The sequence below is a fragment of the Chanos chanos genome, chromosome 1, assembly GCF_902362185.1.
Source record: "Chanos chanos chromosome 1, fChaCha1.1, whole genome shotgun sequence".
Taxonomy (NCBI): domain Eukaryota; kingdom Metazoa; phylum Chordata; class Actinopteri; order Gonorynchiformes; family Chanidae; genus Chanos; species Chanos chanos.
In genome coordinates this window covers 6457633-6483279 of record NC_044495.1, presented here as the reverse complement: position 1 = coordinate 6483279, position 25647 = coordinate 6457633, and the positions used below count along the sequence as shown (strand labels likewise).

At 41.4% G+C, this 25647-nt stretch overlaps 1 protein-coding gene and 1 non-coding gene across 2 annotated transcripts; one reads left to right on the top strand and one right to left on the bottom strand.

Moving 5' to 3' along the window:
• Positions 1-9213: 9213 nt before the first annotated feature.
• acp7 (acid phosphatase 7, tartrate resistant (putative)) lies at positions 9214-25480 on the bottom strand. The gene is made up of 14 exons (XM_030785428.1): positions 25424-25480; positions 23975-24114; positions 22471-22671; positions 21685-21867; positions 21389-21414; positions 19678-19775; positions 14937-14999; positions 13752-13866; positions 13519-13632; positions 12394-12460; positions 11879-11946; positions 11710-11781; positions 10664-10801; positions 9214-9875 (listed from the first exon to the last, which is right to left on the bottom strand). Exons 2-14 carry the CDS (start codon positions 24075-24077, stop codon positions 9810-9812), a joined length of 1314 nt encoding a protein of 437 aa, XP_030641288.1. The 5' UTR covers positions 24078-24114; positions 25424-25480; the 3' UTR covers positions 9214-9809.
• trnal-aag (transfer RNA leucine (anticodon AAG)) lies at positions 10058-10139 on the top strand. Its single transcript has one exon. It is a non-coding gene; the product is annotated as a tRNA-Leu (tRNA).
• Positions 25481-25647: the final 167 nt, after the last annotated feature.

The window sequence follows — 25647 nt, the reverse complement described above, 5'->3', positions numbered from 1 at the left end:
CATTTGTGGCGTATTTATATATTAAACCCAGGGTCGTACCTGTTTCCTGGAATGTTCTTTGGTTTTCATAGAAAGCATTAAATGAGTTGTGTAAGAAAATGTGGGCCGGATTGACTAGGAACAACTCAGAGGACCTAGCCCCATTAGAGGCAATAAAAGGCACAGCTATTATTTGTTGTCAGCCAAAGCCATTTGTTTCTGTATCAGTCTCTGAGGACGTGCAATGAAATCTAAAGAAGCGCAGACAAACAGAGTGATTTAAGGCTGTGGGTACTGGACAAATAAACGGTTCCCTTTGAGGATCAGGTCTCGGCTGCAGAGCAAAAAAAATAAATGAAAAAAAAAAAAAAAGAAGTCTGAGAGAAGTTATTTCAATAACAACAACAAAAATGAAAGAACAAAACTAAACACAAAACAAAACATTTTTAGAGCTATACTACGTTTTTGTTTTGTTTTTTTCATAGATTTAACTTTTTGTTTAACTTTTTCAGGTAGCCTATACACTGTTGCCAGTATTTAGTCTGCCAACTCAAATTCCTGCAAATTCTGTCCACTGTCTTAAGTTATTTAAAAATCTTTATAATTATTTAATGTTTTTAATAGTAAAACTATTTCTCTTTTTGTTGTAGTAGACATACTTTTAATGTATGTAATACTGGGTAATAAACACAATTTGACCCTTAAACAAAAATACTGCAGTTTAAACAACAGGTAATTCGTTACGGTGAGCACGTGAACTCATTTGACCAAATGCACTGTTGTAAATAATAAGATACAACATCAACAGTTTAGGCAGTAACATTCTGCTATACCCACCTCAAACCCCAAAATGGATGTTTTTGTGCTGGGCCAGAGTCCTTAGCAAAAAAAAAAAAAAAAAAAAGAAAGAACGAAAAAAAAGAAAAGAAAAAAAATAGAAACATGTCTGAGACAGTTTTTCCCCTGAGCTTACGTAAGCGGAGACTAGTCACAACAACTCTAGCCTCTCCAGCACGTTGGCATGTGAGGATACAGCCACTCAGATGACAGCTGTCAGCATAAAGAGGCATCAGGTACCCTAACTCCAAGAAGAAGCGTTTAAATCATTAGCTGCTATTCTGGTGAGGACACGGACTGACACTTTTCCTTAGGAGCTTTTTGGTCTCCATCTGCTTATTTTTGTTTAGCGGTGTGCTACAACACCGAGGGTCGCTCAGGCAGACGGTTCGTTGTTTAATTTCCCTTGGAAAAGAAACAAACCACAAATGTCAAACATGTGCTTCTTTTATCGCAGGAAAGACGAAGATTGTTTTGAAGGACCCCTGAATGCGGTTACGTAACTAGCATTTATCAGTGCAGAAGCAGGATTAGGGCTTAATAAATGGGTACTTGTTTTGTCTCATGCAAGCATATAATTGCCGGATCATAACGCCAGGTCTTGTTTTTGGTCGTGACTTCTCGCGAGTGCTCCGAACTGATGTATTTATTTTCAGTGATAGTTTGTTCATTTTGGCAAATAAAAGAGAAAAGGAAAATCTGGTTATGGCGGCCATATGACAGTTATGAAGGCAGATATTTTATTTAGAGGATTGGATTTGCGTTGTGTCTGACATTCTTATAATATTCTCGATGCAAAAAAAAAAAAAAAAGTGAGGCGCAGGTGTTCAGCTGTCTCTGTTCGCGTGCACACCATGAAGAAAATATTTTAGCCAGGCCAAAAAAAAAAAAAAAAACCCAACGACCCCAGGACTAGCGACTAGTCATTCGTGTCATCGTCTCTTGGCATACGCTGATGAATTAACCATATGAGTTATTAGACATTTTTGAAATTCATTTCTGATTGGCGCGAGTGATTTTAGCGGACTGAAAAACAGAAGGGATCCAGGTACACTTGAAACCCATACTTCGCATTCTTCTACTGCAGCTTCAGACGTCTCTTCATAAAGAGACCTTTGTGTAAACAATCTGTTAAAACTGCAGACGGACAAAGCTACCATTGGCTAGGCTTCTAAAAAAAAAAAATCATCTCCCACGAGGAGTGGTAGCAAAGACAGACTGATAATGTTCTGCATATTCTATACCATTCTCTGCCCTGTAATGTATTATGGTTTATAAGAGCCTTTGTGACTCAACGGTGTTACGCATATCAGTTGTACAATGATAATAATGGCATGCAAATTAAATCACACCCCTCTTTTGTCTTGAACGGAAGAACAAAAAGGTGACATACTTCTGTAGTATGACATCACAGTCCTGGTTGCTATGTGAACGACTTCACTGGAACTCGTCACCGTTCCGTTATCACGATGAACTGTGGAGCAGACTGACACGTTTCAAAGTAGGCTTATCTACAAAGCGTGTCGAGGCCTCAGACGGTGCACAGGAACACCTGTGTTAAGTAGTCGGCTCACGTCTCATTCGCCACAGTCATTTGAGGTCTTAGGGAAATACCTCTGTTAACATCTATATATATATATTCAGTGGGTTTTAGAGTGACAGGCTAATATACTAGATTAATTACCACTGGGGAGTAGAGGGGAGGGTGTTTGGTGATCTGTTTGACATTCAGCGAAAACTGAGGCTTTAGGGACTTATCTTTGGGGTTAACACTGTGAGATGAATATTATACCCCGGGAGCGCAGAGGATCAACTTGTCTATGGCCCATACGAGGTGTTGAAAGGCAAAGTGTCCAAGGCTGGTTAGGTGCTTCTGTGATTGTATGTAATAGTCATTAGAGCTAAGATTCAGTCATAACAAGTCTCATGATGAAGAGGTAAAGTCCTTAATGCACTGAGACCTGGGATATACCAGAGGGCTGCTGGATTTACCTTCTACATTCCCATACTACCTGTGAGGACTGAGGACTTAATCCAGGTTCAATGCCTTTGCAGATGCTATCCCTAACTGGACCCCCCCCCCCACCCCCTCCAAAAGCTCCTGCTTTGCCCCTGTTAGTCACAGAAGAAAAGTCATGGAGCTACAAACCCACAATTATCAGTAAGCCTCCCTTATATTGTGGTTCTAATCACCCCTTGAATCTCATTTCAAGACTTAGATGAATAAGGTGCATTGGTACTGAGCTTATTGCAGAATGTGTCTCAGTCAGCATTGGTAAAAAAAAAAAAAAGCAGGCAGTAAGGAAAACACACAGGTTTAAACCCCACTATACTGTTACTGTATACTCTGTTAAGAGCACCTCACCTGTCCCAAAACCCAAGTAAATGGGGAATGTATACCCACGTTCAATGCAGGTAGGCATCTCCCCTATCACAGTTTGGTGCACTAAGCAGGAAATCAGTTCTGCGACTGTAACATTTGGTTTCACGTATCAACGGCCTCTTTGTTTTCGGTGCGCGCTGGCTTCGGATTCCAAAAGTCAGTCCCGATACCTTGGGTATCCAGAGCATGGGAGCACGTTGTTTCCAACGGACTGTGACGGGAATGCCGCAAGGATGCCAGGCACTGAAGAATCAGGTCATATTGAAACACGGGACAAGTCGGGCATTGTTCGGCATTTTTCTTGTCCCGAGTTCTGTGAAGGCATTTGTCAGCGGTGCCAAAACGAAGAGAGGGCCAAGCATCTTACAAAGAACTGGTTGCGCAGACTTTGAAATGGAACAGGAACCTGTGACCTTCTGTTTGGATTAGCAAATGAGTCCCTGGCGTTACTTAACGAACGCACATTGTTGGCACTCTGCTGGAGAACATCACATACTATATCACAAAGAACCTTGGATGAAGATCAGGCCCAGAGGTCTGACCTGTTGAATAATTTGATTCATTCCCTGGCAAACTACCCTTGTGGTGTACAGACTGAGAGAGAATAACAGCGATTTGATAACGGAACATTTTTCTCTCACCCCACGCGATCCAATCACGGAATCATGCACTGAATCTGAGCTCACGGAGTAATCCGAGGACACAGTTTCTCTTAAAAAAAAAAAAAGATTAAATGCAGGTGTGTGTTTTTACCCTTGAAAAAAGTTTCATTGATTCAGCAAATCTTTCCTGAAATTTGGTGTGTGAGTCATTACCGAAGCTCACTGATTGGGTTAACTGTGGGGGGAGCTGGGATGCAGACTGAAGATCTACCCTTAGCTCAATTACCTGTGGCTAATGATAATGGGGCATTACTAATAGTTCATGTGCAGAAGCTGGTTTGTCCATTGATTGTCTTACTGGTCCATGACTGACCTCAGGATAGAATTACATGACTACTGCACCTCACAGACCCGTCCCTCTTTCCTCCTGAGATGTTACCTAATTATCTGAGCTATGTCATTCTAGCACGAACGTGCGGTATCAACGAGAAATTCCATTCCTCGGTCAATTTTATAGGTGTATGGAATGATCTATAGTATTGTATGACCACTCACAGGCAAGGGTACTAATGTCTCCATACAGAGATATTTGACCTGAAGCGTTTAGTGTAGATGAGGAGCTGGGAGGCTGAACGTACAATACGTTTTGAAGGTTAATATCTTGCAATTGAAACAGAAAAAGAAACCGTGAACAACAGATCTGTATAGTATTTGATGTATAGTCAAACAAATGAACACGAAACATAAAACAGCACAACAAATAAAAGAACAAATAAACAAACAAATCCAGAAAAATACATCAATAATGTTAATGTTACATGTAACCGAGAGACAAATGATAAAAAAAAAAAAAAGTAGACAGTGAAGAATTATAAAGATGAAGGATGTTCAAACTTGTTTTGTAAAGGCTGAAATAAGAGAAACAGTCAAATAACAGTTTTTTGACAGTAGCTCTGTGTTAGAATTTGTGCTGTAATCTAATCTAAAAGCGAGTCAGAGAGTGAGGACCACACAGTCCTACGAAGCACCAGGATCTCCTCAGCACCACAGTTTTGTTATTTCGACCCTGACAGCATATGTACCACCGAAACATGCCCCCCCCCTCCCCCCCAAAATAATACATGCTTTCCATTAAAATCCCCCAAACCCTTGTGAGAGCAAAATGTGTTTTTACTTTTTTTTTTCTTTTTTCTTTCTTTCTGGTTTTTTTTTTTTAATTTCCATACATCTTGTGAAAGTTTCAAAAGCGTAGCACTATCACGGGGCTTTGTTTTTTTCATGAGGCGAACGATTCACCAACGGCGTCGAGCAGTTTGAAAGCCTGCGTGCTGCGGGTCCTCCCGTTGACACCACATTCCTGGGTACCGTATGGCAGAGAGATGGTTATGAAGCACAAACCCTTGACAGGAATGCAGAGATACTCACAGCACAGCAGCGAGGGTTCTTTGTAGTGGGATGGAGGAAATTTTACTGCAGAACAGTGGCGGTGTGGTGAGGAGAAACACGCTGGCTTTTTGGACCAGATCAAACTGCCACAAATCGTGTGAGCCATGCAGTGCTTTGTTTTGAGCATGACTTTGAGCAGGGTCTTCTCAGAAGCAAGCACTCCCTTTCATCGCACAAAGGGGGGAAAAAAATACCACCCAGTGTTTTCTCTCTCCCATGAGAGTGTTTTGGCAGGAGGAACACTTGAGATTAAGAATTACAAAAACAGCTTGGAGGTCCACCACAACTCTTCTCAGCAAGACAGCTCCTTAATGTTCTCTTCAGTGCTTTGCTTTCTGATTGGCTGAGACATCTGCTTGTGGTTTTGATTGGTTGGGATATGTTCTCCACGTGTGCGAGTTTGACTTGGACCAGGCCAAAACCTGTGAGCTCCTCTCTCCATCACAACCTCTACACTTATGATGCTCACCCTAAAATTTACTGATAGATTGGAGTGAAACATGAAACGTGAGAAATTAAAAGTGACTGAACATGACATAAGGTTGACATATTGATCAGTTGGTTTACTAAACCCCTCTGAATCATGTCTCTAATCCGTAAATATGCCCTTTTAGATTGGTATCCTCAGTCTTTCCTCTGAGAGACAGTAGGCAACAGAAGCATTTCTGGCTCTGTTTTCCCATCCATCTCAAGGCCTTTGCAGGCTGTACCTTAGGCAGAGCAGCTCCATTATCATTAGAAGTCTTTGCATTTTAACCAAAATCAGCCACTGGGAGTGTTAGAAATACGTTACAAAGGGGAGTGGAATGTACACTGTAAATGCATGCCAGTGCTAAATGAACTCTGAGTTAGTTTATGTATTATGTGTCCTCACCACAGGAAGACCCTATAGCATATGGTCTGACATTTGATTTAAGTTTCTCTGAGTGAATGTAACACTACTGAATTTACTGTGCTCACTGAGGACACTACCCCCAGCCCCCCCCCCCCGGTATTTCTTGAGCTTTTAAATGATATACAACTCACGCACTGAGGATTTTAGACATCCCCATAGAGGATAAGCTAGTATTTGTCTTTGTGAGGGTAATACGTTTGTAAGTGTCACTGTAACTCAAAGAACATGAGGGGGAATGAGATGAAGCATCCCAGGATAATCTTGTGTTACTAAAGAGTCTGAAAATCAAAGCATATCAAACATTCCCTTCGTAAGTTGCTATTAGAGTCAACAACATTTTTCACAAAAGGATTTGGTCAGCCTACGTAGGTTTGTATTAGCTGTTTGGCAATAGAAAGACATTTTCCATATTTCAAGACTTAGGGTAAATATTCCTACATTAACGGAGTATGGTTTCTGTCCGAGTAAGTGTTGAGAAGAAAAACATGTCGAAAAGGAACAGGACTTTTCTTCGGAATGAGAGCAGTATATCCTAACCCATTCCAAAACATTTCATATGTTTGTTCTCATGAGGGTCTGGTAGACCTTATGCATGATGTCAAGTAATAAGTTAAACCTGAAAAGCTTGTTTTGAAGACCTAAGAAACAGAACCTAAGGAATGCTTTGGGAAACACTTAAATGGACGCTCAGTAGGACCAACAGAGTGATTGATTCTCAGAAGCACGTCACAGATCAAATAACACTACGGCAGTTAACTTTCAGTTCAGTGCTTTTTTTTTTATGTTTGGAATGTGTCAGATGAATTCCACCCTGAGAAGATGAGACTAATCAAACAACAGAGTGACCTCTCTTCACTTCCTGAGCAAAAAAAAAAAAAAAAAAAAAGAAAGAAAAAAGACCAGTCTGCCAGTGCTGAGACCAGTGTAGTTTTGCTTAACCTTTGAGGGCACTGGTCTTAGCAAACACAGGCACAGACTATCAAAACAGCCCATCCCAACCTCCACCACTATACCAGGGTGAGTCTTAACTTTTGTTTAAAAAAAATAATAAAAAGGGTACACCTCACCCCAATTCACCCTTCTCGGAATGTAGGCGAAGACAACTATTTTTGAAAACAGTCTGTTTTGCTTTTGTCTGAAGGCTGAAGTTTGTTTTCAGATCCTTGATGTTAGTCACCTCTTGGTTAGAGCAGAAAGTGAGGAAGATGATCTCTAAGAAATGTCAGGAAAAGGACAGCCCAGTATGTCTGAGCCTGAGAAGATCTTACCAGATGGGTTTTGACGGTGATTTGATATCACTAACTTTTTCACAGTTGAAGGAGGGTATTGAAATTGTACATTTTTCATAGGTTATTAGTTCATATCTGCTGAACATAAATGACGAATTCACATATTCTTGTGAAGGGAATCATAAGTAATTGAGTTAGTCCACCCAGCCTTTGCAACAGCACTTTTAAATTACAAGCTGAAATAGGTTCCAGTTCTGTCAATGTAACAGGAAAGTCAGCCACCTTTAACTGTAGTCATTTGTCATTGTTAAGGAGACTGATTACTGATCGCTCTGTGAAATACTCCGTTCATGCGCACCACTGGATAAATCCAGCCGTGACATGGCTGTGACTCGTTGTTTCCAGTTGAATGAAAAATAGCTTCATATCACTGTTCTCTCGCTACTGTCCCCAATCATATCTCCTTTTTCGTACCGTAGGTGCAACAACTGTTCTTGATTTAGAGTTAAATACGTTAGACAAGCTATGAACAAATTGTTAATTATATATATATATATATGTATAGAAGTTCTGAACTTTCTGCTGCATGTTCAAAGGCAGTGGTTTAAGTTACCACTTTGCCTCAACATTTAAGAAAAACTGTTAAGCCAAAAGATATTATGTTCATTTCTGTATTGCTCAATAGGCTGAGATCTGAATTTTCAAAACAGAGTCAAATGTTTGGAACAGTATTTCATATTCAGTTTTGTAAGGAATCCATTTTCCTTTTGAAAACCATTCTTCTAAACAGGAAAACCCCAAGACTACTGTGTACCCACAGTGGGAACACTCTACATTTCAGGCCATTCCATTAAAGCATGTTAAAACATGTTATTTTGTTTCCAGTCATTCATTTCCCGGATTAGTCCCAAAACGTTTCATCAAACAGTTTCACAAGAAGTGAAAAACAAAGTGAGAGAGAGAGAGAGAGAAAAACCTGTAAGATATTAATCATTATATGGCATTTTTCAGTGCATGACTTCTTTGAATTTTATTTCTGTACTTGGCTTCATTACTTTGGTGTTTACTGTGTGTGAACTTTATGTTTTGACTTCAGGAGTGCACCCGATACATTCCACACCACCCAAAATTGACATTTAAGTATTCCACTAGTGGGTTTAGGTCTGAAATGCTATATGCTATAACCCCAACGTCCAAATACGTTGATATATTTAATGAATGTTACTAAAGCACCAGAAATTTCCAAACCCATGCTGCAAACTCCTGTCAGCTGGTATTTTCTTGCAGTATATTAACTGGGAAATGAAAACAGCCCTACAGCCGGATTCATGCCCCTGGTTTTTGTCTGTGTTGTCCTCTCTGACAGCATGCGGTCATTAGGCGGTAGTACCACATCAACGTGACTTCAGGTCGACATCCGAACCTTCTGTGAGCTGCCTCTTCTGACTGCATTCTCTGCTGCATATCTGCTTCAACCACAACTATGGTCCTTGTTACATAACGCTCATCTGGGATAACCTGAACTCATGCCCGTCTCTGTGACTAGTTTTGTTTTTTGGGGTTTTTTCCCCCCCCAAATACCAGATATGTCCAAGGCCTATTCATCATATTGGCAGAATTATGCAGATCTGATTGGTGATCATCACAGAGAAAAATGAGAAAAGCAGACTCAGACAAAGAAAACTTTCTTTTTTAACAGACTACAACTATGTACAACTCCACAAAATGAAGAGATCTTTTATTTTTTCTGATAAAAATCTCGCAGTGTACCTGTAGTGTTTGTTAGAAATGAGCTGATTCTGATCAAACAAACATTTATTGACGCTCACAGTCAAACACGAAGTCAAATCTGTTTAACAAGGAATGTTCCAGAACAGCATATTTAGAAATAATTTGATTTCAAATTTTGTTTTCCAGTTGGCACTTGTGGAGTTTATCCTAGCTCAGACATATTTTTAAAAAGAGACAAAAAAAAATGGAAACAAAGAGTTCTTTTCTCTATGTTTTCAAAACGAATATTTACATTCAGTGTATTCTCCTCATTAAAAAAAAAAAAACCCAAAAAACCAACATTTTCATCAGATATAATTGAGGGTTTGATCTCATTGCGATCCATGAAAGATTTAATCTTACAGCAAACTCCTCTCTGTTGAACTGATGGGACAGAATATCAGGCTGGCCTAATTTCCTACAGGGAAATAAACACACTAAATCTGTCTAGCCAGGATTCGGAAATCTGAATACCCATCTCCACTCCCAATACGAAACACATGTATTCTTGTAAGGCTTTCAAAGAAAAAGAGAAAGACCGTTCAACTTCTGCATATTTTGGATTGGACTCTGTCGAGAGAAGGCTAAAGTGCAGATCAGCGTTGGTTAAGGTTTCAAAGTGCAGTTCCTGAGAAAACGTGTTTGACTATGACGTGACACGCACCCGTTCAATTCCAGGCCTCAGGGCCGTGTCGTTCCTTTACCAGCATGATGCTGTCAATCACCTTACCATACTGCAAGGATAAAGACAGCGATTTTCGTTAGACGGTGACCTATATTACTATTACAATGGTGATGTGAATTGGACTTGGTATTGCAAGGGGGAATTACTATTAGGCTTATAATTAGAATGGTGACTTCATATTAGACTTGGAATGGTGTCTTCATATGAGACTTAACAGTCACACGCTAGCACGGTAGCGTGGCCGAGCGGTCTAAGGCGCTGGATTAAGGCTCCAGTCTCTTCGGGGGCGTGGGTTCGAATCCCACCGCTGCCAATATGAGTTTTTGGGGCAGCCCGTGGCCTAAGGGTTAGAGAAGCGTGCCTGTGGTCGGTCTGTTCCCCAGGACCAGCAGGAAAAACATCCCTGGCTGAAGTGCCCTGGGGCAAGGCACAGGTGTGCGCCCAGTGATTGTGTGTCTGCTCACTACTGTGTAAGGATGGGTCGAATTCACTGCTCACAGTTTGTGTGTGCGATCACGGAGATTTAATCTTTTTGAGCTTTGATTTATTAATTAGAATGGTGACTTTCGTAACAGACTTAATATTAGTATGGTGACTTAGTAACAGATTCAGTGGAACCTGCAGGAGTCAGTAAGACACAGATGTATCTACAAAACAATGATTTGATTGCAGCCAGTGGTCACAGGATACTTCAATTAATACTAATCATCTATCAAGTCCAATGGTCATCCAAAGCATTAATAAAAATCTGATACCATTGACTAATGGCCTTTAAATGCAAAAGACGCAACTATTACTTTGTTGATGTGAATATTTCAAGGTGAGAAGGGGTCTTACCTGGTCATCAGACACCTGTTCCAGGTACAGGTGTGTGGAGTTTATCACCTGCATGCGTGTGTAACCGTAGTCGGTGCTCCTGAAGGCGCTCCACTCCCGCGGCTTTGGGATGAATCCGTCGTGCTTCTCCCGACACCCCTGCCAAGACATAAAAAAAAAAAAAGAAGAGAAAAGAGACCAAAAAAAAAAAAAAAAAGATAAATCCATGACCAACTTGACTTGGATCCAGGGGAAAATTTCAGTAATTATATCTGTTCCCTGATCTCTCATTTAAAACTGAGCGTTCGGGTCTCAATGGAGTCACAGCTCATTAAGGACCTCCGCTTTGTCATTCAGAGATTATGTTTCCGGCCTCTCCTACATAATCCCAGCGTGAATTACTCAGGTTTTGCTGAGTCTTTTGTCTTCGACGGCGCTGGGCATATTCTGTAGCCAACTGTGACATCCACAACAACATCTGTCCACACATGAATCACTTCTCACAGCTGCCTGACAGCGATGTTATGAAACCTTGTTAAAAAAATCAAAACTTGCGTCAAGCCGCCACATTGCCGCGCGTAAGACCTGCCGCTTTTCACTACGCCATTTTTTTTTTTTTGCGTTTGTTTACGTGTTTATAACGAGAAACGACAGCTGTGCGCGCGGTAACACGGGCACCCGTTGCCGCAAACGTGTTATGGGCTAACCATTCTGAGCATGCTCAGAAAATTAGAATTACGGGAAGTGACTGGATAAATTTTGATAATGCTGACAGTCATCAAGTCCTTCCACAATGTGGTAAACCTGTAAGGCCTTTGTATAGCAGTAAGGAGCAAGATGTAAGTGCCAGTATAAATATAGTACTAGGACAGCACGGACGCCTGAAAAGCTCATTAAAAAGAGCATACATGATTGTATTGGCAGGTAGCGATGGTCTGGCTGGCTGAGAATGTCGATTGAAAAAAAAAAAGAGCTAAAACATGATTGTATTGGCAGTTAAGGACAGTCAGACAGCTTGGCTGCTAACGTCAGGAACGTCAGTGAGACGGGTTCTACGTGATACGTACAGCGGATCCTGTGATGATGTGGACCGGAGCTTTCGGGTTCACGTACGGTTCCTCTGTGCTCCCATTAAAGACCTGTACAAAACAACAGTGCCTGTTACTATCTCCCGCTGGCCATCTAGCTTAGGTTATGATACCAGTTGTACTGGGTTTGGTTATGACCACAGCTGACCTTAAAACCGTACACAGGCCACAGTCTCTCATAAGTATGCTCGTGAGCCCAGAGCTCCAGGTCCACACCTACAAAAGAACAATACACACTGAAATATGATCATTCAAATGCATGTGTGTGGGTGTGTGTGTGTGTCTGTGTCTGTGTGTGGGTGCGCGTGTGTCTGTAATGACATTATATATTCACATATATTATAAATAATCATATTTAAATCATATGGCATTTGCAGCTAGTTTATACTCGCCATGGCAACACCAACATCCTATTGTTCTGTATGTTGTTCCACCATGAAGCATGACTGTTGAATGTGGGAGTTATGTATGTCTCAACCTGTGTCTTAAGTGGGTATAAAAATGTCAGAAGAAATCCTAGCCCTTTACGGTTTTGGGTTTGCTTGTTTTTTTTTTTGGTATTTGCAACCGCGTTCATGGAGAGTTCCTCTGTTTTGTGATAATCTCTCTCTGTGTGTCTGTCAGTAGGCAGTGTAGGGTTTTGTGGTCAAAATGAGTCCGTACCGTAACGGTAGAACAGATCCTCCAGACCAGGGGCTACTGGTGTGGTGTCATTGCGTCCAAGTCTGACCTGAAGCACAAGACACAAACACAACAACCATTAGTCCTCCAAAACAAAGCCATGACTCAGATTACCACATTCTTACCGCTGTGTGTAACCGCCTTCAACAGAGAGCGGCATGTAATATGCACGTGAAGTGCAATTTACTGCGGCCGGAGCAAGTTCCAGACGATACAAGATGTGTTTTAGCTTCAGGAGGAGCAGGTCACATACTAAAGCTATTAACGCGTCCACCGATACAACCCAGTGCAAATCTTCCTAATGGGCTGCTTTTATGTAATACAGGAAGGCCTCCTGAGAAAGCCAGCCACGAACGTTTCCTCCTTACTGAGTTACATCAGGATACTGAAGAGTTTTAAGATGCAAACAGGATGACAGAGTACTCGCTCCCACACCCCGTAGAAGTCCAAACAGCTAGTCGGGTTTCAAATAAATTAAAATTACGGTAGTGTATTACCCAAGCTTTTCAGCTTTTATAAATCTCATGGAGTGCAGTGTGACATTTCGTCCAATAAACCTGGGACAGATGCAAACACACGTCACAGGCCCTGAGCGGTAAACTGAATGCCCCCGGTTTTGGTCTGTCTCCATCTCCGAGGCCGTTACTCTGTCGCGGCTTGACAGATGTACACACAAAGGCCTGAACTTCAGCCCAGAGCTTATCTAAGTAACCTGAATGTGCTCGACGCAGTGAGTCTCCAGGCCTCCGACAGGACTGGGTGAAGCTTTAAAGAGGGCACAAACCCAAGGACATACCAGACGACATATAAAATAAACCATATCTGTTGCAGGCCTTCGTACGTCACCTCATTTGTATATAGTCACATTCCTCGAACGCAGTCACTGAACTTGCTTTGCATTTTCACACCTTTTTCCACTGCTGTTTGTTTCTGGTGCTCTGTTTGGATCTCAGCTATGTTGTGTCACTTCCCTTAGCCCTGGTCTACACCCTTGGCCATGTGACAAGATACACATCCATCCATCCATCCATTCATCCATCCATCCACCCATCCCTCACTCCACCCATTCACCCACATAAAATACCCCAGACTGGGACAGTGACGTACGTAGCTCTCGAATTTCGTACAGTCGTCTTTGTCGTCGTTGGAGCAGTACATGGGTCTGTGCGCCATGGTGATAATCCAGGGTCTGACGGCTCTGTTTTCTGGTCTGTTAGCTTCCTGAGAGCATAAGAGGGACAACAAATAAACAAACAAACAAACAACAAACGCTTCACGGTGAAATAACATATACGGGTAAATACTGCGGTGTGAAACGGTGAGGCGAGTAACCGTTGTACCTCCAGGTCGTTCTTAAGCCAGCTGTACTGTTTAAAGAGCAGCTCCAGACCATACCCGAGGTAGAAGTAGACTTCAGTGGAGAAAGAAATAATGTGAGCAGGTCCCACATTCCAGCTATGGGCAGAACACATAAAAACAGACTTAAACGGCCTTAAGACATGAAAAAGGAAGCAAGCTTGAACCAACTTGCACAAACAAAAACGAATGTTCTGATGGAGACTGGCAGTCTTTGGTTTTATTTCTTTTTTTTTTTTTTCCACCTTTAAACTCTTCCAAAGCAGAGCTGAACAAGTCAGCGTGTGACGGCTCAGCCATTTAATAAAAAAAATCCAAATATCTTCCCAGTCCCCGCAGACACAAACTACTAATCAGTGTTATGACTCATGGTTTTTCTAAGTTCGTGCACAAGATGTTCTTTACCTACCTAGCAGCACAACACTCAAGCACACAGGACCATACTGGACCGTGCAAGAGAGAGGCCTACCTAAACTGATTTACTGTTTACCACTACATCTTCAGCTTCACAATGGACATAATCACCGTAGGTTTTAGAAGAGAGGAGGAAGTGTTCCTGAGGCAGGTTGGGACTGATGGAAGTGTCAGTTGAAGGGATGGGAAAGAGTGAAGATTCTCTCCATTTAAGATCTCTCTGTAGCGTTTTCATGAGGATCTCACGCCAGGAGTTCTTCCAAAAATATTTTATGAATGAATGTTTTAATCTTTAATCTTTAAGTAAAGATGCCAAATGGGGTGGGGTGGTGGGAGGGGGGGGGGCTGTTAAATCAACAACGCAGGACAATTTCTCGTCTTTGTTTCTCTCTCTCTTTTTTTTATGCTCCCTTAGAACAAAGCCTTCACACACCAGCTGGTCCCAGGCCATGCCTCTGTTATGAGTATATGGGTTTGTTATGTTTGATTCTTGTAGATTATAATACCACAGTGATGTTCCACGGCGATGAGCAGAGCAGAGGAAGTTACAGATTAACCCTCCCCTGATACTCCCTTTAACACGACCATTTGTTTCTGAAGTCTGCTTAATTTCACTTGGAGAGGCAGGTCCACTCTTGCGTAACTATACCGGTTGGCGGTTTTTGTGTCGCCACGGCAACTGCATTTGGCCAGACGACGGACCGACAGAGCGAAGGGCGAAACAAAAAATGAAAGGCGACGGGGTGGTTTCCTACCTGTACCACAGGCTCTCCGTGTCTCCTGGCATGCTAAATCGGTTCCTGTAGTGGGAGAAGTTGCTGAAACGACAGACAGACAGAGAGGAAAAGATCAATCTGGAGATAAGGGTAGGCCGGATTTACAAGACACGATAACAGTACCTTGGTTTATATAATACAATCTGTGCGTGCGTCAGACCTGAATCAATTGGATAAATATTTAAACCGTTTAAAATGACTGGGCCCAATCCCAGCTGTGCACCCACGCGGTTCCTTTACCTTGTGTCATCTTCAACTGCAAAATACCAATAGGATTGAGTGTATTGGAGCGATACTCTACAAACACCATCTGAGGGTATTTATCATCAGAATCTTTATTCAAACCAAAAATTCATCCTGTTAATTAGGAGAGCGAGTCCACAAGGAAATGGGAGCACCGATGCGCGTTGGGACAGAACCCAACACGCTTTCATAAACTTGTTTGACCCCAGCGCAACGCTTTCAGCGAGTACTCATTCATTCTTGTGTTCTAGCCTGCACCGCTGCACAAAACTCTTCAGAACGCAAGACAAAATTTATTAGTCTATATCTGATAAACTGCTATTTTTTTAAAAAAAAAAATATTACAACAGCCAACGCGTTCACAATTCAGCGGCCACCGTTCCAGTGTTTTTATGGAACTTTTTTAAACCAGGTGTCTCGGTAAAAAAAAAAAAAAAAAAAAAAGGGATGTTTCTCGCTGTTCCCGGAGTCAGTCAGAGGCGAGTTCCTGGCCTGTTCAAACGGAGGTCACAAAGTTCCTCCATAATATTTTAATTGGACAAAATGCAACGAAGGAAAAACTCTTTCAAGGAACCCCGTTGCTTGCGACCGCTAAATATGCCGCACGCTGTTGTTTTTTTTTGTTCTAAAGTTTGTTATTTTTATTATTTCATTCAGTCATAAAACTAGGAACCCAGAGTTCCTTTAGGTAGAGTAATAATTCGTTCATTCATTAAACTGACAAATACCACTTTTCTATATTGACTTCTCTTGTCTCCCAGCTGTCACGTTGTCTGTGTAGCGTGAGCGGAGTGTTCCAGCCGGTCGGCGACAACACCGGGTTTGATTGACGTCACTATTAACAAATAGCTATTAGAGTAATTTATTGCTGCTTCCACAAGTGGCTATGGTCTGGCTAACCCAATGGCATGTCACCGTGATCTTCAAAAAATATTGAAACTGGACGAAACGCAAGGTAAAAAATAATAAAAAAGAAAAAAGGTCTTTCTAAGAAATCTTTTACCAGAACCTGATATCAAATTCCCAATTTAATTTATTTGCTTTATTTTTTATTTCTCCTGCTTCGTTAGGCCATAAAAAAGGAGCCAATTCCCCCTGCAAAGCACAGCGTAGCATAGCCATGCATAATTTTCAAACTGGTTTTGCAGTCTTATAGGAGAGCGAGTTCAGGAGAGGTGAACTGCCCTGGAAACACTGACAGAATTTGGTCATTTTGAGTGATGTGATAAGAGGTCAAATACGGGGTCAGGGTTAAAGTGAAGGCTGTTGTGTCAAAGATCAAAGGGGACAGAGAAGTGTCAGGATAATTTTCCCTGGGTGACAGGGGTGTCGTCTGTTGGAAATATTGAAGGGGCAGACATGACACCCGTGACAGGGACTCACCATCAAGGCTACGGTTCGTAAAGCAGGGCACACTTACCAGTGTTAAATTTTACTCTGAGAGAGTTCAGGCAAGTGTAAGGCAATCAACACAGTCCCACTCTGGCGAGACTAAAACCATATAAACTCTCTCAAGGGTTAACTGAACACTGAGAGATTTCCGATTGCCTTGTGGGTGAGTTTCCAAACAATCCCAGACCTTCTCCATCTTTACTCCTCTGATCTCACCTAAGAAACAATCAGAATGACATTTTTCTCTGCTTTCAAAACTTTCCAAAACAGCAAGCCCTCCAGGGACACTTCATGTGTAGGATTTTTTAAAAAGTAAATATTTTTTTGCAGACAAATAACACAAACTAGTGTAGTCTGACTGACAGATTGCCAAAGACTGCTTTGAACTTCTGCAGTCTTTGGATATGGAAGCTATTGTTCTGAAAACAACACAGAAATGACTTTGCAGATGAAAGGCACATGTGGTGCGTAATGTGCGATCCCCACAGACAGCGAATGCGACCGACACCAAGTTCTATAGACTCAAAGACTTATAGCGCCATCTTGTGGTTAAGCCCGGAACAGCGTACACAGACTACAGACCAGCCAGGCAAAGCAAGTCAGTCAAAGGTCGGTATTTATGTTCCTTGATGATGGTCTTACACAAAAAAAAACCATAAGCAATTACAGCACGTTTGCGTCATTGTTTCTTTTAACGTGGATCAGAGGAGCCCTAGCCATGAATAAAGTAAAGAAAAAGCATTTTAAGATCAACTGACATTGACTTGCCAGCGAAATCTGAGACTCACTAATGTTTAATGCCAGTCCTGCAGGGCAAAAGCTACATGGACAGAAAGCTGTCCTAAATTCCACACAATGCTCTTGTTCTTTTTCCTGCATCAGAACAGTTCTCATTTTACAAACCATGTTTGAAACCAACGAAGGATTAAAGTGATAAAAAGTTCTCGCAATACATTTTTCTTCCAATGACATCAAGAGACAGCGAGATCAAGGAGAGTAACAAGGGGGGGGGGGGGGGGGTGTTTCCACTTTACCACTGTCAAAACCAGTGCGAATGAGAACAATCCTAAAACACATTAAACAATATAACCTAAACCAGTTGTCACTGACCAGAATAAGAACAAGCTCCGGTCAAGTTAAACCGGCTCTGCCTCCACACCGTTAACGCTTCTAAACAATTTTTTTTTGTTTGTTTATTCAGAACATTACATGACCGCACTGGCTTCACGTTGGCTGGAAAATACAAGTCATCGTCGATGACCTCAGCGCTGACAGCGAGAACGTCTCTGATCCAAAATGCAATTCTATTGTTTCGAGTGGAAACTGCCAATGCCCGACCGGCCTGAAAAAGAGCCGGCGTATGTATGTGTTTTGACAGGGCATGAAAACATAATCGATCGACGGATGGAACGCAACAGCTAACGATGCACTGCGGTCAACTCCCTCTGTTTTTCTCCCCCGTTATGATGGTGGGTTTGTGGTTGGAAACCGTGGTGGGGGTGAAAAAAAAAAGCCCTAACTACCATGATGTACAGTTTAAATGCTACTGTTTAGATCTGCTCGTCTGTTGTGAGGCCGCTCTGTGCTCTCTCGGGTTATGTAACGCAGAACTGGCTGGATTTAACGTGAATGAGCCGAGCCCAGAGAAGTTCCACACGAGTCCTTTTCTTCAGCCCTGACGACAGAAATGCAAGAGACAGAAGAGAGTGAGAGGACACCTCTCTGTCTCTCACGCACACTCTAGTGTGGGTATACACACACACACACACACACACACACACACACACACATGCACAAAGCATAGACGTATGGACACAGACATGGCACACAGAAAGAAACAGAGAGCTCCTATCACTATTGAAACCTCTAGTCCATTAGAGTGTTGGTGGCACATGCAAAAAACAAATATATATAAAGTTGAGGCTTATATGTTGGCCTGCTAAAAACTGAACTAAGAGAATTACTAAAAAGTTCTCTTCATCACATATGATGGCTAACACAGCAGAAATATGGCCCTGTTTACTGAAGGACGCTTGATCATTCACAGAACTTTTTAAATATTGGAGTTGTCCTAAACAGGAAATTAATTAATGCAACTAAGTAATGAGGAACTGTGTCAGGACACTTCTAAATCATCTGTGTTTTAATTTAACTTGATTAAATTTTAATTTAATATCTCAAAATGTTTTTGTTGGTGTTTGTAAACTTGTTACGATACAATTAAAACACTTTTATGTTGACACTTGTAATTCAGTTATAATGTGCAACACTCTATTGTACAAGAACAACAAAGTTGCACCAATGTGTCACCATCGATATTAGAATGACATAACCAACAATTACGCAAACACACCAGTCACAACAAACTCCACAGTCTAAACCTAACCCCTAACCATCCACACAAAAACATTGAACTCTGCAAGCCTGACCTTATAGAGAGAGAGAGAGAGACAGAGAGAGAGAGAGAGAGAGAGAGAGAGAAAGAGAAAGAGATAAGTCCCCTGCTTTCTCAGTTTATTTTGGAAACACTCGACCTGTTTAGATGTTGGTGATTCTTGAGTCCACTCCAAGTCCTGACTTTAAACTGCTGTTTAGCCTCCGTGTGTTCCAAGAGGACAGCAAAGTTCACAAAAATGTTTTGAATCTCTGGAGCAGAAAAAAAAACACACCGACAAAAAAAAAAAAAAGAAAACCCAAAAACCTGGCAGCTGCTTTCTATTCCTCACCAGACGGTAGCAGTCCACAGGGACTAAGTAACAGGGTGTTGCAAACCAACTTTTCGTGCTTTTATGGAATCTGTGATAAACAGCTGCTGGTGAGATGACAGCTCTACTGAGAGATGATTGGAATGAAGTGGACGAGCATTAAACAGACAGTACAGAGGTATAGAAAGCATCTCTGGTATTGTTTCTGTGTGAACAGTTTATCCAAAACGCAAACACTCAGACGACTGAGACCTGACATCATCGCCGAAGACGTCAGGAGTTGGACGGTGGGGCCCGACGGACGCGTTTTTTGGTAAACAAGGCTTTGACAAAAAACAGAAGGGAGAGAGAACTTTTGATGGGAACTTTAGGACACTTACTACGCCTCTTCGTGATTTCCGGGACAGGTCATGTATGGCACGTAGGCGGCTATGGACTCGACCTGTCTCATAAACTCATCACCAATCTTTCCATCGTCCTGGAAAAAAAAAGAGAGAAAGAAAAAAAACACACACACACACACACAGAGAGAAAGGGAGAGATACCACAGACATCAGAGCCAATACCTGGGACTGTCAGCCAATCCAGTGCAAAGACTGAGCTTTGATGAAAGAAAAACACCTGGACAGTGACCTTGAGAGCAGAATAACTGAATGAGTGCAAGGTTGTATCGACAGCCTAAACACACTTTTATTCGTTAATGAGGACAAGCCAAACCATAAATTCTTTTGATTGTTCTTTTTATGAAAGACACTAAAAAGACTTTGATTTGGTGCTGCTATGAAAGTCTCTGTAACGGTAGAGAGCGGACAGTCTATAATGATCTTCTACATGCCCAGACATGTCTTTAGAGGAAAAATTCATTTTCCAGACATCTTCCATCAATGTCTCAATCTCCACCAAATCCCCCCCCCCCCCCCCCCCCCCAAAAAAAACCAAGCACAATGAAACCAGAACCTGTTATTTTATAGTTACTTCATTAAGAGCGTATTGGGAGGCATTTGGAACCCGAGGAGTACAATGTTCTTTGGAGAGCTGCTGTTTGTTCCAGTCGAAATCAATTTTGAAACAGCGTCTTTTCTATTTATAAAATCATGGAAGGACTGAAATGCAAGTCGATATTCCACCTCTCCAAGTACGGGCAGTTCTGGGTGTTGAAATGTTGCGGTTGGCAGTTTTTTTGGTTCGTACCTTGAAGGGTTTTTCTTTTTTTCCTCCCTTTAAGGGGAAATATTAGCAAGTGATTTACCACAAACATATCTGCACCATTGCGTCATATGATTTCTAAAAATGCACAGAATGAAACTGGTCTGTTTCGGCGGGCGAAACTGCATACTCTGCACCACTAATGGACAAAAATTGTTAAGACGAAGAAAAAAATTCGAGGGATGAAAATTCAATTAATTTCAGTGTATTAAGGAAGACCTATTTCTTGATCCTGGAAGAGGGTTAGGAAACTGTGGTTAGTGAGAGATTTCTAGCCGCTAAGTCAACGTGACGCCACAGGAATGCTTGGCGACCAACGGGAACGCCGGTCAAAGCCTGAGTCCAAAAGATCTGTCAGTCACCATATCCGAGCCGTTTAGTGTCGAACGGACGGATTATTTCACTGTTGCGAAAGCTTTAGTGACTTTAAAAGTGGTTTAAAAAAAAAACACGGATATAAGAAGCTGTAGAGCCTGTTGAAAACTGTTGCTGGAGATGAAACAAACTCCTCATTCATCCGTCGTCATCTCTCAGTCGTACTGTCTTTACTTGGTTCTGTGGGTCTAAAGGTTTAGCTTAGCGATGAAAGTGGGCGCTTCATACCACTCCTCAGTGTCGGCACGTGGTCGGTCCTCGGAGTTTTATACTGGGGGCCAGTTTGGCTCAGCTGAGGTTCTCGATCGGCAGTCAACATGCAGGGAGTTCTCTTGTCTATGTTCTCGACGAAGTCTGAGCCGAAAAGTCATTAACACCTCTCCAAAATGCTCCGCTGACTGCTACTACCAGAGAATATTTGCACATTGGATGTTGGCGGTCATTTTTAGGCCACAGTTACTGGACAGTTGATATTCAATGACTTCAAATTGAAAAAAAAAAAAAGTTTACCTCATGCATGTCGTAGGCAAAGTCTCCTGTAAAACAGGAAAGCACATGATGAGTTCATTTCAGAGCGTTCTCAAATAAACATATCAGCAGTAATGTGTTCAGTCACATCTATATGTAAAACCACCACCCACCTTCAGTGCTGCTTTGCTTCAGCAAAGAAAAATATCCAGTCACTAAAACATCTTTAGTGTGATCCTGTCACACAGTCTACAGACATTAGTATTTAAGAGTGGTGTGTAGAGCAGAGGTTCTGTCAGTTGTGAATAAGGCTGTGTGTGGAGAATTTCGAGCCTTACCGATGTGCAAGATGATGTCATAGATCCCTGCCTGAGTCTCCTTCTGCAGTCTGGCCAGAGACTGAGGGTTCTCGTTTCCCATGTCCCCAAACAGGGCAAATCTGGGGCCGTCCGTCCAGGTCTCCCTGAGGGCGGTGAAGTAGAAGAGGTCACTCCACCCAGAATCACTTCCGCAGTGATACACTGAAACAGAAAAGCACCTAAGTTTTTTTTTTTTTGTCATATGTCTATGCTAACTGTGCTAGGACACAAACGTACACAGTCTCACATAGTGTGCAATGCATAGTTTGAATAGTGTTTATGCTTTGCATAGCAATGTCCCTTTGTCATATGGCAAACTGACAGCACCACTGTACGGGTGTCACAAATAGTTAATAAGGAACATGACACACAGTCAAACCAGTTCTGTTACACTAAATCACTGTTAATACTCGTGTGAGCACTGTGTTAAACTGGTAGAATGAGTAGGATGGGCATAAGTTTTAATTGATTGATTGGCTGATTGATTGATTGATTGACTGATTGATTGGTTGATTGATTGGTTGATTGATTGGTTGATTGATTGGTTGACTGATTGATTGATTGATTGATTGATTGGTAAAAAGAAAGACTACATAGAAGATCTGAATAAAACCCCTAGCCAAAAGTGAGATTACACAAACGTACATAAGCACAGAGGTACATAGTGTTACATAGTGACACATGGACAAATGGATCATCACTGGCCAGTTAGCTGAGAATTAAACTCTGTGGTCTCTGCCTTGCCAGGCTTAACAGGACACTTACAGTAAGCAGTCCCTGGTACCAGCTGTGTTAGAATGACCCTGTGAATGTACATCTTCCTCTTCTCTCTGCCGCCATCCACAAACAAAGTGGAGTTTCCCTTGGCCGTGAACTGAAACATCTTTCTTCCCCACTGGCCGTACTCCACTATACTTTCTGTCACGCTGAGAGTCGTCCAGGTTATCACCATGGAGCCTTCCACCCCTGGGGGAAAAAAAAGAATTCACTGTCCTCAATGTACATCTAATTGACTGGTGTACTATCAGATCCATAAACCAAGACACACTGTGAAGTTTGGAGAAATCATAAAACTCCTTTTAGCAGTTCAGTTCTGTTGACCAACTGCTGACCAAACATGTAACTGTGTAATATGCTTGTTAAACCTCAGTTATATAGCTGTATCTTGTATTCTGAAAAACAACTATTTGGCACCGTTCGGCTAGTATTACTCATTAACTCATATCTGTTACATCTGTTACTAAAACAACTTATAAAAAGCTCTCAGACCCTTTAAAAGGGTATCTAAAACTATGAGAACCCTCCCAAATACCAAATAACATTCAAGATGTCATAAGGTCCTCCAATCTTATAAAAGCCAGACCATATGGATTCACTTGTACAACTAGAAATGCATGAACACCTAGGTCTCAGTTCTTACTTCATAAAATTAAATAAACTTAACTATTTTAATTTTAAGATTGTTTACATGAATTAATTTAACTATAAAATGAACTATTCTAACCCTATACGTTTATAACCCTGGTTGAGCTAGAGGAGGATGGGTTCCCCCTTCTGTGTCCTGGTTCCCCATGGTATGTCTTCTTTCTAGAGCTAAAGGGAACTCTTCCTGGCCACTGTGACACTGCCGCTTTGTGACAATGGGCCTCATGTGAGAACCACTCGCACAGACAGATTCGTTCTTCATTGGTTTCCACAAGCAATTTAAAAGAATATGCGATCAACTATTTCACATATTTCAATTTTTTTTTTCTTTCGTACGACTGAAATTTACGCATGGTCCAGACCTGTCGAACAAGTCATGTACTCCAAAGCTAAAAAATGTTGTTTTTGACTAGTGCGTTGTATCTATTCCATCACTTGTAGGGAATTTTGAGTTCATAGAGAACTTTTAAAGTTCTGCTTATTTCTTTCTACTCTTGGGTGCCAGTTTTTGAAATGACACTTCTGAGAAAAAAAGGAGGAGGGGGGGGTTGCTTAGCCTTATGTGGCATTTTGGGGCATCCACTGTACAAATTCACAGTTCTCATGGACATGCATTCATTAACAAAAAGGGTGGCATTCATCTTGTTCACACAGACCATTTACGACAGTCTTACAAAGTCACCAGCGTTTGCCGAATTTGATGCGGCAAACTTGTACAAGCTCACCTCACACAGAAAGTACAAAGAACGTTACGAATATGCACATGTCCTTAAATTAGGTCTATTGCCTATGGAAAAACACACTAAAAAAAATATCAGAACTGTATTGCATGCAGGTAACTTACCTGGATAAGATATGTGCACCTGTTCAGGTTGGGTATGTATGGGTGGTACGCTAAGTGCCAAGGACACAGAACCAAAGAGGACAAGGAGCAGAGTAGTAGCCATCGTTTTGCTTTGCCCCACCGAATCAACCTACTGTGCACTGGAGAAATGAGAAAGGAAGTTCACTCAGACTTGCAAAATACCAACAATGGTCCTATGACCAGTCACATCATCAGATAACAGAACCTTGACAAAATCAATGGACTTTGTTCCAGGAGCAATAAGGCCTTTGATGCAACAAAAAAAAATATTCTGTAAATGCTTCACCACTGTATTGGAGTAAACAAATCAGTCTCCACTGAAGTACAAATTAAAGAGTAATATATGCACCTCTCTTGAGATAAATCAAGTCTGCCAACTAGAATAATGATAGGAAACTGCTGATCCATAAAGTCAGCAATAACTTGGAGAAAACAGTTATCGAGACGCTGACAGACAAATTTACCCAAGCAAGAACGCGCGTGACCTAGAAATGACTTTATCAGCATATCTGAGAAGCCTAAAATGAACTGGTCTGGATTTGGTGGAACGATGGTGGACTCTTGATTAAAGCGAAACATATACATGTTATCTTACATACTACGGGCCCCTGCAAGTATTTTCAGATACTAGAAAGAGAAATCATCACAATACACTTGTCACAAGACATGCTGACAGAGACATGCGATTGAAGCGAAATCAAATCAACCTGAATTCACTGAAACTAAACTCAAGTACGAAATAACACACACTACATTAACCGAACTGATAAAAATGTCCCAAGTGGTGATTCTGCAAAACAACAATTTTAATGACATGAGAATTCGAATAATCAAAGCAGGACTGTTGTCATTATAACATAAAACACTGATATTTACAATTTCCAGACAACAACAATTATCACTATTGGGCTCTTACAAGTTACGTGACACGTTTAAGTTTGGTTTAATACACGGTATCTTAAATCTAATATGCGTACAGTCAACAAGTTAATCACAACAAAATAAATTAACTTAATGTCTTTAAAAAAATAGCTATCGTTACGAAGTTAGCAAGCTAGCTTAGCGAATACTGTGGTTATGCATGTTGCTGCAACAACAATGGAGTGTCATTTCGTTAACTAAAATCCTATGCTATCTAGCTAACTAGCCGAAGAGGTAACAAACAAACAAACAAAACAATAAAAATAACCAGAAATGACTACGTTCATACTGAGTAACAGTTAAGCATGGGACAGCTCATACGCATCATAAAACTATTTAATTACAATCTGCAGTAGTCGGACAAAGCAGCTAATTCCGGTCGAAACGGCCTGGAGTACTTAAAGCTAAATGTAATCCACTTGTCAGCGTAGATGCTGCTTTCTTCCTTGTATTGTTTGTCGTTCAACGCAACACACTGAGGACAGACATTTAGCAGGAAAAACAAACCTTCACTTAGTTCTAAATTCTCTTTCCATTCTCGATTAACATGTCAGGGTACCACGCACACCGTCATTTGTTTTGAAACAATGTAGGCTGGACTAAACTGAGGGATTATGGGTACGGTATCATACTGTAACTCAAGTTTGGTCAGGTAATATTTTAATTGATAGAGTATGTCAACATCTAACATAGAAGTATGCTTTGAACTCCCCCTTAGCGAACTCAAGACA

Excerpts from the sequence above, each read along its gene's own strand:
- acp7 (XM_030785428.1), bottom strand. The coding sequence starts at position 24,077 with ATGGCTACTACTCTGCTCCTTGTCCTCTTTGGTTCTGTGTCCTTGGCA. Across the intron at positions 11,782-11,878 it reads GGCCTGTGTACGGTTTTAAG|GTCTTTAATGGGAGCACAGA; the intron begins GTCAGCTGTGGT and ends TGTTTTGTACAG. Across the intron at positions 10,802-11,709 it reads ACATCATCACAGGATCCGCT|GGGTGTCGGGAGAAGCACGA; the intron begins GTACGTATCACG and ends ATGTCTTGGCAG.